The sequence below is a fragment of the Pleurodeles waltl genome, chromosome 2_2 (genome assembly GCF_031143425.1).
Source record: "Pleurodeles waltl isolate 20211129_DDA chromosome 2_2, aPleWal1.hap1.20221129, whole genome shotgun sequence".
Classification (NCBI taxonomy): Eukaryota; Metazoa; Chordata; class Amphibia; order Caudata; family Salamandridae; genus Pleurodeles; species Pleurodeles waltl.
Window position 1 is genome coordinate 460,184,510 of NC_090439.1, and position 13,683 is coordinate 460,198,192.

General features: G+C 45.5%; 1 protein-coding gene across 2 annotated transcripts in view; it reads right to left on the reverse strand.

Moving 5' to 3' along the window:
• Positions 1-13,683, reverse strand: part of CEP192 (centrosomal protein 192) — a 1,702,116-nt gene that overhangs the window by 1,114,464 nt on the left and 573,969 nt on the right. For both annotated transcript variants that reach the window (XM_069219927.1, XM_069219928.1), the window contains one exon: positions 223-1,018. In XM_069219927.1, coding sequence (XP_069076028.1) covers positions 223-1,018 — 796 coding nt within the window. The remainder of the gene's footprint in view (positions 1-222; positions 1,019-13,683) is intronic.

The following is a 13,683-nucleotide window of genomic DNA, read 5'->3' on the forward strand; positions in this document are numbered from 1 at the left end:
GAAGCAGGGCAGTGGCACATACTTCGCTGGATATAGTCAGCCAAAAATTAATACAAATGAACCGGCAGTGGAAACCACTGGCTACACACAGAAAGACCATACTTTTAATCTAATCATAATGTACGCACCATAGGCATATTTGCCTGCAGGAATACCATTCTCACACATTAGAAAAGGAGACAATGTTTAAATAAAAGTTATGGTCATAATGAGGGTGCTTACCAAATCCAGAAGAGCGTCGTGTCTCCCAGTTTGTAAATCCACCAGTTGCATTAAGTTGTGGCATTGAATTAAGCAATCCAGGCCCCACATTTGTACCAAAAGAAGTTCCAACACGAACACAGTTTTGTATATATCCAGCTTGTGAGGTAGAATCCAAAAACCTAGCTGGAAGGCCATATGCTGCAGAGCCACCAACCGGATACTGAGGCAAGTCAATGTTGACATTTGATGGTTCACTTCCTAAATATTGTTGAGCAAGTGGTGTTGAAATTGAACACAATGGCAGGGCCGCATTATGAATGGAAAACATATCACTGTAAGCAGCTGTAGGTTTAAAAGTTGAAATAGGGATATATGGGTTATCCTGAATGTTAGTACGGAGAGCATTTGCAGAAAATATACATGATGGTGCAAGCTGGGAAGTTTGAGATGCTTTCATGGTAGTTTCTGGTGCAATTAAAGGAACATTTACATTAACTGACTTAGAGTTGTAGAGGACACTTGATTTGCTTGGTGAGACAGAGTTGACATAATCAATTTTCTCCTTTGATACAATGCCCTGTGCATCAGATCCCAACTTCATTTTGGAGGCAGATTTATTGATTTCATCTCTATTATAAACATTTTTGGATTGTAGTCCTGATTTTGTAAGTTTTTTTTTTAGAGAGGTATTTAAAGATACTCTCTCTTCTTTACTCTGGCACGAGACATTTTCTGAATCCTTGGCAGCATTTTCCTCTGAAGGAGTCGGACTGGCTCGAATTATTGTTGTGCTCAGCTGAAATGTACTGTTGCTCTAAGGACAAAGAATTGTACCAGTTAAAACATAATGTCTCAAACGTAGTTAAGCTACCACATACTTAAATTCCAAAACATAATTAAGTTGTAAAACTGTTAACATGTTTTTTTTTTTTTCCTTCATGTATCACTTTAAAGACAATCATACCGTATAGGTCCCATTGATAGCATATGCATACATTCTGGAACTATGTTGAGAAAAGCAGAATCATTCCACCAGTCACAGGTAAACACATGGTAGTATCCAGAGCAGGTTAATTATTAATAGAAATGGTAGCTCGTGCACTGCTGGGTCAGAACAAGTATTCTAAGTCAAAACCTTCTTATACATATGAAAAAACCCAGCACAAGACTCTATGAACAAGTTACTTACCTTCGGTAACGCTTTTCATGGTTGATACAGTAGCTACCTGTGGATTCCTCACCTTATGAATTCTCCCAATGAGCCGGCATTCAACCAATTTTTTCCTAGGTCTCCACGTCGACGTCACAATTGCTCGGCTCCGCACACGACTACATCTGACGTCATCGGAGCCATAAAAAGTACTCGCCGGTGTGCTGACGTGCGTTTCACCACTTTTTACCATGTCTTCGAGGTGAACAGGTGAACACCGACATCACAAGCACCAAATGTGCCAACTCAATATATATATACACATTAAAAAATTATTTCTACAGATATATATAAAAATCAAATACACATAAAACACATATATATATATATATATATATATATATATATATATTATATATATATATATGGAAAATGTCACTTACCCAGTGTACATCTGTTCGTGGCATGAGACGCTGCAGATTCACATGCTTTGCATATCCTGCCATCTAGTGTTGGGCTCGGAGTGTTACAAGTTGTTTTTCTTCGAAGAAGTCTTTTCGAGTCACGAGATCGAGGGACTCCTCCCCTTTCGGCTCCATTGCGCATGGGCGTCGACTCCATCTTAGATTGTTTTCCCCGCAGAGGGTGAGGTAGGAGTTGTGTATTATAGTAATAGTGCCCATGCAATGGAGTAAATATGTATGTACATAATGTGGTTTAAAGTGATATATTTACAAATTTACAAATGTTCAAGATCAAATTCGAAACGGCTACAGGCTCCCGGGGAGGCGGGTGGGCGCATGTGAATCTGCAGCGTCTCATGCCACGAACAGATGTACACTGGGTAAGTTCCATTTTCCGTTCGATGGCATGTGTAGCTGCAGATACACATGCTTTGCATAGACTAGTAAGCAGTTATCTCCCCAAAAGCGGTGGTTCAGCCTGTAGGAGTTGAAGTTGTTTGAAATAAAGTTCGTAGTACTGCTTGTCCTACTGTGGCTTGTTGTGCTGTTAACACATCTACGGAGTAGTGTTTGGTAAACGTATGAGGCGTAGACCATGTGGCTGCCTTACATATTTCAGTCATTGGAATGTTTCCTAGAAAGGCCATGGTAGCACCTTTCTTTCTAGTTGAGTGTGCCTTTGGTGTTATAGGCAGTTCTCTTTTTGTTTTGAGATAACAGGTTTGAATGCATTAAACTATCCATCTAGCAATGCCTTGTTTGGATATTGGGTTTCCTGTATGAGGTTTTTGGAAAGCAACGAACAATGGTTTATTTTTTCCAATTTGTTTTGTTCTGTCAATGTAGTACATTAACGCTCTTTTGATGTCTAATGTATGTAGTGCTCTTTCAGCTACAGAATCTGGCTTTCGAAAGAACACTGGTAGTTCTACTGTTTGATTCATGTGGAACGGTGATATGACTTTTGGTAAGAACTTAGGATTTGTTCGTAAAACTACTTTATGCTTGTGTATTTGAATAAATGGTTCTTGTATGGTAAGTGCTTGTATCTCACTTACTCTTCTTAGAGATGTGATGGCAATTAGAAATGCTACTTTCCATGTTAAGTATTGTATTTCACATGAGTGCATGGGTTCAAACGGTGGACCCATGAGTCGTGTTAAGACAATGTTAAGGTTCCACAAAGGAACTGGTGGCGTCCTTGGTGGGCTAATTCTTTTGAGACCCTCCATAAAAGCTTTTATGACTGGGATCCTAAATAGTGATGTTGAATGCGTAATTTGCAGATAAGCTGAAATAGCGGTGAGATGAATTTTAATAGATGACAAAGCTAGCTTTGACTTTTGTAAGTGAAGTAGGTAGCTGACGATGTGTTTAGCAGTGTAAGGGTTGTATTTGTTTATTATGGCAGTAATAAACAAATCTTTTCCATTTATTTGCATAGCAATGTCTTGTGGTTGGTTTCCTAGCTTGTTTTATGACCTCCATACATTCTTGTGTGAGGTCCAGATGTCCGAATTCTAAGACTTCAGGAGCCAAATTGCTAGATTCATGGATGTTGGATTTGGGTGTCTGATCTGTTTGTGTTGGGTTAACAGATCTGGTCTGTTTGGTAGTTTGACATGAGGCACTACTGAGAGGTCTAGTAGTGTTGTATACCAAGGTTGTCTTGCCCAAGTTGGTGCTATTAGTATGAGTTTGAGTTTGTTTTGACTCAATTTGTTTACCAGATATGGAAGGAGTGAGAGAGGGGGAAAAGCGTATGCAAATATCCCTGACCAACTCATCCATAATGCATTGCCCTGAGACTGATCCTGTGGGTATCTGGATGCAAAGTTTTGGCATTTTGTGTTTTCTTTTGTTGCAAATAGGTCTATTTGTGGTGTTCCCCATCTTTGGAAGTAGGTGTTTATTATTTGGGGGTGAATCTCCCATTCCTGGATCTGCTGGTGATCTCGAGAGAGATTGTCTGCTAACTGATTCTGAATCCCTGAAATATACTGTGCTATTAGGCGAATGCGGTTGTGAATCGCCCAATGCCATATTTTTTGTGCCAGGAGACACAACTGTGTTGAGTGTGTTCCTCCTTGTTTGTTCAGATAATACATCGTTGTCATGTTGTCTGTTTTGACAAGAATGTGTTTGTGTCTTATTATAGGTTGAAATGCTTTCAACGCTAGAAATACTGCCAGTAGTTCTAAGTGATTTATGTGAAACAGTCTCTGTTGAGTGTCCCATTGTCCTTGGATGCTGTGTTGGTTGAGGTGTGCTCCCCACCCTATCATGGAGGCATCTGTCGTTATTACGTATTGAGGCACTGGGTCTAGGAAAGGCCGCCCTTGGTTTAAATTTATATTGTTCCACCATTGAAGCGAGGTGTATGTTTGGCGGTCTATCAACACTAGATCTTGAAGTTGACCCTGTGCCTGTGACCATTGTGATGCTAGGCACTGTTGTAAGGGCCGCATGTGCAATCTTGCGTTTGGGACAATGACTATGCATGAGGACATCATGCCTAGTAGTTTCATCACCATCTTTACTTGTATCTTTTGTTTTGGATACATGGGCTGTATTACATTGTGAAATGCCTGTACCCTTTGCGGACTTGGAGTGGCAATCCCTTTTATTGTGTTGATTGTCGCCCCTAAGTATTGCTGTGTTTGACACGGCTGAAGGTGTGACTTTGTGTAGTTGAGTGAGAAACCTAGTTTGTGGAGGGTTTCTATGACATACTTTGTGTGTTGTGAACACCGTTCTTGCGTGTTGGTTTTGATTAACCAATCGTCTAGGTACGGGAACACATGTATTTGCTGCCTTCTGATATGAGCAGCTACTACTGCCAGGCATTTTGTAAAAACTCTTGGCGCAGTTGTTATCCCGAATGGCAACACTTTGAATTGGTAATGTACCCCTTGGAATACAAACCTTAAGTACTTTCTGTGTGAAAGATGTATCAGTATATGGAAGTATGCATCCTTTAGGTCTAGTGTTGTCATGTAGTCTTGTTGTTTGAGCAGTGGGATTACGTCCTGTAATGTCACCATGTGAAAGTGATCTGATTTGATGAAGGTATTTAATGTTCTGAGATCTAATATGGGTCTTAGAGTCTTGTCCTTTTTGGGTATGAGAAAGTACAGAGAGTAAACTCCTGTTCCTTTCTGTTGAATTGGTACTAATTCTATTGCTCCTTTTTGTAGCAACGCTTGGACCTCTAGTCCTAGAAGATCCATGTGTTGTTTTGACATATTGTGTGTTTTCGGTGGGACGTTTGGAGGGAATTTGAGAAATTCTATGCAATAACCATGCTGGATAATTGCTAGGACCCAAGTGTCTGTTATTTCCTCCCAATGTTTGTAAAACTTGGTTAGTCTTCCCCCCACAGGTGTTGGGGATTTGTGACGTGGAAGTCACTGCTTGTTTTGAGGAGTTTTGGGACTTTGGAACTTCCCTCTACTCTTTTGGAATTGTCCCCCTCTATATTGTCCCCGAAAACTTCCCCGCTGATATTGGCTCTGATAAGTGGGCCTTGTTTGTGAGGTTGTGGGTTCTGTAGTTTGTCCTCGAAACCCCCCTCTAAACTGCGTTTTGCTAAATGTGCCTCTGCTCTGTGGGTAGTAGAGTGCGTCCACGGCTTTGGCCGTATCAGTGTCTAAGTTTTTCGATAGCAGTGTCCACCTCCGGCCCAAACAACTGCTGACCGTTAAAAGGCATATTAAGCACGGCTTGTTGTATTTCCGGCTTTAATCCTGACGTACGCAACCATGCGTGTCTCCTTATGGTTACTGCTGTATTTACTGTCCTAGCAGCTGTATCTGTGCATCCATTGCTGCCCGTATCTGATTATTTGAGATACTTTGTCCTTCCTCCACCACTTGTTGTGCCCTCTTCTGGAACTCCTTGGGTAAGTGTTCAATGAAATGTTGATTTCGTCCCAATGGGCCCTATCATATCTTGCCAGCAGTGCCTGTGAGTTGGCAATACGCCATTGGTTGGCAGCTTGTGCTGCAACCCTTTTCCCCACAGCGTCAAACTTGCGACTCTCCTTGTCTGGAGGTGGTGCGTCTCCTGAGATGTGAGAGTTTGCTCTTTTGTGAGCTGCCCCTACTACCACAGAGTCTGGTGTTAATTGCTGCGTGATATATACAGGGTCTGTTGGCGGTGGCTTGTACTTTTTTTCTACTCTTGGAGTTATGGCCCTGCCCTTCACAGGCTCCTGAAACACCTGATTGGAGTGTTTTAGCATTCCAGGTAGCATAGGTAAGCTTTGGTATTGGCTATGAGTCGAGGATAGTGTATTAAACAAAAAGTCATCCTCAATCGGTTCTGCGTGCAAGGTGACGTTATGAAATGCAGATGCTCTTGACACCACCTGTGTATAAGCTGTACTGTCCTCAGGTGGCGACGGCCTAGCTGGGTAACAGTCTGGGCTGTTATCTGACACTGGCGCATCATAAAGATCCCATGCGTCGGGATAATCCTGACTCATTCCAGTATGAGTTGGGGATTGCATCAGTGGTGGAGTGGCTACCGGTGATGTGTGCGTTGATGGTGGTGGGGATGGTGGCGGTGTTGTTTGTTTTGCCACCTTTGCCTGTGGCTGATTGTCCTTTTCTTGAAAGGCAAGTCTTCTTTTCATCCTAATTGGGGGAAGAGTACTTATCTTCCCTGTATCCTTTTGGATGTGGAGCCTTCTCTGAGTGTAGTCTGGCTCCATTGACTGTAGTTCTTGTCCGAACTTATGTCCTTGCATTTGGGAGGACAGTCCCTGTTCCTCAGTGTAGGAACCTGATTTCGGTTCCGAGGCTGGATGTTTCGGAATGGAATCTTTTCGGTAGCCTTTTTCGGCTCCGACGGACACCTTTATTTTCGGCGTCCCGGTCTCTCGGTGCCGACTTGTTTCGGTGCCGCCCTCTCGGTGTCGAACTTGCTCGGTCCCGCTGTCTCGGGCTCGAGTTTGCTGTGTGCCGGTATCTCGACCGGAGTCGGATGACTTCGACACATGCATGCCCTTTTTCGGTGCCAATGGTCGGTCACCTATTTTTCGGGTTAAGCCATGGCCTGCTGGCGGTGGCGTCCCCTGGGCTTTTGTGGTCTTCTCGTGAGTTTTGTGTGTCCACGTCTTACTCACAGTTTTAGGCGTCTCTTCGGGATCGAGCTCTTCCGAGTCCTGGATGGAGAAGGTTTCTTCTTCCTCCTCCAAGTGTCTTTGTCCTGTCAGCGCCGACGCCATTTGCAGTCTTCTTGCTCTTCGGTCTCTTAGTGTCTTCCTCGACCGAAACGCTCGACAGGCTTCACAAGTATCTTTCTTGTGTTCTGGAGACAAACACAAGTTACAGACCAGGTGCTGATCTGTATACGGATACTTGTTGTGGCATTTGGGGCAGAAGCGGAATGGGGTCCGTTCCATCAGCCTTGAAGAGACACGTGGTCGGGCCGACCAGGCCCCGACGGGGGAATCGAAAAAACCCCGATGGGCCACCGGAGCTCTTCAAAAGTCGGTGTTGATCTGTTGTAACTAACCCAATGCCGAACGCAAACAATACAGTCGAATTTTCCGAGATTCTAACTATCTTTCCGAACCGAAACACAGAGCGAAAAGGAACACGTCCGAACCCGATGGCGGAAAAAAACAATCTAAGATGGAGTCGACGCCCATGCGCAATGGAGCCGAAAGGGGAGGAGTCCCTCGATCTCGTGACTCGAAAAGACTTCTTCGAAGAAAAACAACTTGTAACACTCCGAGCCCAACACTAGATGGCGGGATGTGCAAAGCATGTGTATCTGCAACTACACATGCCATCGAACACACACATATATATATATATATATATATATATATATATACATATATATATATATATATATAAATATATTTATTGTAGGAAGCTGGCTCTCTATTTACTATATCAAAATGAGATACAGTGTGCACCGAGTCCAGGGGTTCCCCAAGAGGCTTGAGAGAGGCCATAATAGAGAATACTGATGCTCTTTTTGTGGTAGTGTGGTCGACCAGTTAGGCTTATCAGAGGGTAGTGTTAAGCATTTGTTGTACACACACAATAATAGAAGAAACACACTCAATGACTTAACTTTAGACCAATAGGATTTTATATAGAAAAATATGTTTTGTTAATTTATTTCTAGAACCACAAGATTCAGTTTGCAAGTAAGTACATAAAATGTAAGGTACTTTGCATAGTTATAATCAGAACTTTGAATGGAATCAACAATGTATACAGTTTTCTCTAAAATGGCAAAAAGAGATTTTAAAAGTGGACACAGTGCAATTTTCAACAGTTCCTGGGGGAGGAAAAGATAGTACAGTTTTGCAGCTAAGTATTCAACAGTTCTTATCTCTAGGTTTTAGGTAGAGAATCGTTGGGGGTTCAAGTTAACCCCAAACACCCACCACCAGCAACACGGGGCCGGTCAGGTGCAGAGGTCAAAGGAGAGCCAAGTTAACTTGGGATCTTATGGCGATAAGGGGTACTAGGAATCCGGTAAGCCAGCAGGTAAGTACCCGCGACTTGGAGGGCAGACTTGGGGGGACTAGAAGAGCACTAGAGGGGCCACAAGTAGGCACCAAACACACACCATCAGCAGCACAGGGGCAGCCGGGTGCAAACAAGACGTCAGGTTTCCAATTCAGGTCTATGGGGTGACCCCAGTGGTCACTCAGAAGCTGCAAGCAAGGTCTGTGGGGGGGGGGGGGGGGGTTGGCTGGCTTCCTCTGGAGTTGGCAGAGGTTGCTGGGCCCACTGGACGCGTCGCTGGTTTTCTTGCATGTTCTTTGAAGCAGGAAACAGGGAGGTAGGCCTGGGGCCAAAGCAGTTGTCTTCCTTCTTCTCTGCCGGGGTTTTCAGCTTAGCACTCCTTGTAGGTCGCCAGGGATCTGGTGAGCAGGGTTCAGGGACGCCCTTAAATCCTAGATTTAGGGGTATGTTAGGGGTCAGAGGGCAGAAGGCAATGGCTACTGTCCCTGAGAGTGGCTACACCCTCCATGTGTCCACTCCCTTTGGGGAAGGGGCACACTCCTGTCCCTATTGGCCCCAGTCCTCCAAACCAATATGGAGGATTCTGCAGAGAGAGGGTCACTTCAGGTCTGGACACCTTAGGGGTGGGTCCGGGCTGGGGTGGTCACTCCTCCCTATTTTCCCTAATTTTGCCACCGGACATGCTGCCAAAAGTGGGGCTTTGTTTGTGGGGTGGGCATCTCCACTAGCTGGAGTGCCCTGGGTCACTGTAACCCGAGGCTTGTCGCCAGGTGTTACAGTTCCTGCAGGCAGAGGTGTGAGGCACCTCCACCCAGGACAGGATTTGTTTCTGACCACAGAGTGCACAAAGGCACTCACCTCATGTGGACAGAAACTCATCTGGAAGTGGCAGGCTGGCAGAGACTGGTCAGTCCTACACTAGCAGTTGGGCTAACATACAGGGGGCATCTCTAAGATGCCCTCTGTGTGCATTTTTCAATAAATTCCACACTGGCATCTATGTGGGTTTATTGTGCTGAGACGTTTGATACCAAACTTCCCAGTATTCAGTGTAGCCATTATGGTGCTGTGGAGCCCGTAATTACAAATTCCCAGACCATAACACTCAATATGGTTACTCTGCACTTACAATGTCTAAGAATAAACTTAGGCACTCTAGGGGCATATTGCTAATGAAGCTAATGCCCTGACCTGTGGTATAGAGCACCCTGCCTTAGGGCTGTAAGGTCTGCTAGAGGGGAGACTTACCTATGCCACAGGCAGTGGTTTGTGGGCATGGCACCCTGAGAGGGGTGCCATGTCGTCTTTGCCTTTTTCTCCCCACCAGCACACACAAGCTGCAAGGCAGTGTGCATGGGCTGAGTGAGGGGGTCTCCCATGGTGGCATGATGCATCCCTTAGAGACCGCCCCTGGCCACAGGGCCCTTGGTAACATGGGTACCTTTTACAAGGGACTTAACTGTGTGCCAGGGCTGTGGCAATTGTGGAAGTAAAGGTACAGTTTTAGAAAAAGAACACTGGTGCTGGGGCCTGATTAGCAGGGTCCCAGCACACTTTCAAAGTTGGCATCAACACTAGGCAAAAAGTGTGTGTGTGGGGGGAAATTGGGGGGGGGGGGGGGTAACTATGCCAACAGTGGGGCTTTCCTATAGATATATGCGCACGCACACACACACAAACACAGGTCCCACACTGGGAGCTGAGTGCCCGACTGGTCAAACCAAGAAGTCCTGCAAAACAGAATGGGCAAAATTGACACCTCTCCTCACTTCAAAATCTAAACAATAATGCTTTGCGAAAGTGTGGAGGGAAGCCCAAGTTGCTGCCTCACAAATATCAGCAGCCAGCACACCTCTACCTAAAGCCGAAGTGGCAGACTTAGCCCTGGTGAAATGGGCCCTAATGCCCTCAGGAGGAACCTTCTCTGCTAGTGAATAACAAATATTGACGCAAAGAATGACCCACCTTGAAAGAGTCCTCTTGTGGACAGCTTTGCCCTTCATTTTGCCCACATATACAATGAATAGCTGATTATCAGTTCTGAAGTCTCTCAGCCTTTCTATGTAGAAGCTCAGGGCCCTTCTCGGATCCAAGCGATGCAGCGCCTTTCCTCCTCCTTTGATGGACGGGGAGGAGGGTAAAAGGACGGAAGAGTTATATATTGTCCCAGATGGAAGGGAGTGACTACCTTAGGAAGGAAAGCAGCCCTAGTTCTCAGAACCACCTTGTTAGCATGAAAGGTTGTTTCACACTAAGAGCTTGAAGCTCACTCACACGTTTAACCAACTTGATGGCTGTTAGAAAAACTGTCTAAAAACCAAGAGCCTCAACGGGCAAGTATGCATAGGCTCAAACGGTGAACCCACCAAAAAAGTAAAAAATAAATTCAAATCCAACTAAGGGCATTACAAACGGAGTGGGAGGAAACTTGGTTGTTAACCCTTTAAGGAACCTAAGAACTATAGAGGACTTAAATAAAAAAGGTTGATCAGGTAGGCAAAGAAATGTCGATAGTGTTGATAAATACCCATTCACTGCAACCTTTCTGCGCTAAAGAAAGAGCAAACTGCAGAACAGTAGATAAATTGGCCTTTAAGGGATCAATTTGTCTCTCTCCACACCAAGTAACAAATTTCACCTATCTACTGGCATACACAGTCTTGATGGATTGTCACCTGGCTGATAAGATAACATCCACCACTTCTGGAGGGAGAGAAAAATAACTGCCCCATTCAATCTCCAGGCATGTAGGTTCAGACCTTAAAGGTAAGGGTACAGAACCTGCCCCTGAGAGAGGAGGTCTGTACTGTGAGGGAGACCGAGCGGAGGGCGCAGTGAGAGTTGAAGGTCTGTGTACCACACCCTTCTTGGCCAATCAGGTGCTATTAAATATGACTTGGCACAGTCTTGGAGAATATTCCTCAGAACTCGAGGAATAAAGGGTATGGGAGGAAACGCATAAAGAGGTCGGTCACTCAAGGTCAGCGGAAATGCGTCCCCCAACACCCCTGCATCAGATACTAGAGGCTGCAGAACTACAGGAAGTGTGCATTCTTATGAGTGGCAAACAGATCTATCTGAGGTGCTGCCCACATCCGGATGGAGACGCCACTCGTGATCGGCCAAAAAGTGCAGACTGATACCGTCCGCACGTACGTTAAGAACTTCGATCAGATGGCTTGCTACTTAGCAAATCCAATGGTCCAGTGCCCGGGACCAGAGCCAAGAGCCTCTCTGCAGAGAAAGTACAACCCTGCTCCTCCCTGCTTGTTGATGTACCACATCGCGGTAGTGTTGTCTGTTAAGACTTGTACCGACTGACCACAAATGGATAGGAGGTAGGCCTTGATAGCAAGACGTATCGCCCGCAATTCCAAGAGACTGATGTAAAACATCTGTTCTACTGGAGACCAAAGGCCTTTGATCTCCAGGTACCCCAGATGAGCTCCCCACCCTATAGTGGAAGCATCCGTTACGACTGTGGTCACCGGTGGTGGAAGACAAAACGGCCTTACTTGAGAGAGGTTGCCGTCCACAGACCGTCATCGCAGATACACTGCAGGGTATCTGGAGATAGTTATTGACTCCACGAGATCCCCTTTGTGTTGAAACCACTGCTTGGAGGCCTTAATGGAGAGCCCTCATGTTCCAACATACGTGAGTGACCAACAGAATACAGGAAGCAAACACACCAAGCAGGACCTTGAGGGCTGGAACAGCCACTCCTTTTTTAAACATTGGAATCATCCCCTGAATGTCCTGAATCCTCTGTGGAGGAGGGTAGGCCTGATTCAATGTTGTGTCCAGTACTGCCTCTATGAACAGGAGGCGTTGAGGACTCCAGGTGAGACTTGGGCACATTTACTGTAAAGCCCAAGTTGAACAACAGGGTTGTCTCCTGCAAATGATGCAGCACGAACTCTGGGGACTAGGCTTTGATCAGCCAATCGTCCAGGTAAGGGAATACATATATTCCCTTCCTTCTGCGGTCCTCTGCAACCACTGCCATCACCTTCATGAAGACTTGAGGTGCATAAGTAAGACCAAAAGAAAGGACTGCAAATTGGTAGTGCTACAACCCTACCATGAACCGGAGATACTTCCTGTGCGACTTCAGAATAGGGATATGAAAATAAGCATCCTGCAAGTCGATAGACACCATCCAGCCCTCCTTGTTTTACACAAGAAGCACCTGTGCTAGGGTCAGCATTTTGCACTTTTCCTGTTTGAGGAACCAATTCAAAATCCTCAGGTCCAAGATAGGCCTCATTCGACCATCCTTCTTGGGAATCAGGAAATACCTTGAATAACAATCCCTGACCCCTTTCCTGCTCTGGAACCAACACCACTGCACCTTTTATCAAAAGGGTGTGCACCTCCTGCTGAAGCAATAGGAGATGCTCTTCTGAGCATTATGAATGATGGGGAGGAAACTTCTGAAAGGCAAGGGCATAACCTTTTCTCACTTCGCTCAACACCCAAGAGTCCGATGTTATTAACTCCCACTCGTGGAGAAAATGCAACAGCCTTCTACCTACGCGTAGGACATGCTGGTGAATGTAGCGAGAACTAGGGCTGCTTCCCTGGCTGGATTCCCCAGAGGATGAAAAGGAGGAGGAAGGCTGCTGTATGGCTCCCCACATTCTAACTCTCCCACGACCCCTATAGGACCTGTAGAGAGGGTCGGCAGGCTGTTGGACGTGGGACTGATGCCTCCCACAAAAGGACGACCCATGGCCAAACCCTCTGGATCTGCAGAAAGGTCTGAAGGGCATAGAAGAAGCCCGAAGGCCCAAAGACTTTGCAGTGGCTCGGCTATCCTTGAACTTTTCCAGGGCAGAGTACGCCTTTACCCCAAACAGTCTTGCACCATCAAATGGGAGTTCCATCAATGTAGCCTGCACATCAGAGGAAAAACCACAACCTTTGAGCCAAGCATGCCTCCTAGTTGCAATGGAAAACCCCATGACCAGCTATTGAGTCTGCAGGTTCCAGACCTGACTGAATCACGTACTTAGCTGCCGCTTGACCGTTCTGCAACATTTCACTAAGATGATCCTGTACTTCTTGCAGCAATTTAGGGACAACCTCCTTCACCGTATCCATTAGCGCCTAAATGTATCTCCCCAGTACACAAGTTGGATTCCGTGATTTAAAGGCCACGCCTCCTGAGGAGAAGCATTTCTTTGCCGACTGCTCCTTGCGCTTTGACTCCCTACCAGATGGTGTTGTAGGGAAAGATCCCAGAGCTGATCTTTAGGAACAAGAAGCTTGTACCACCAAGCTTCCGGTGTTGGGACAAAAATTGTGGATCACCAGGAGCAACTTTGTACCTTCTGGCTACAGTCTTTGAAACCACAGATGTAGTAAC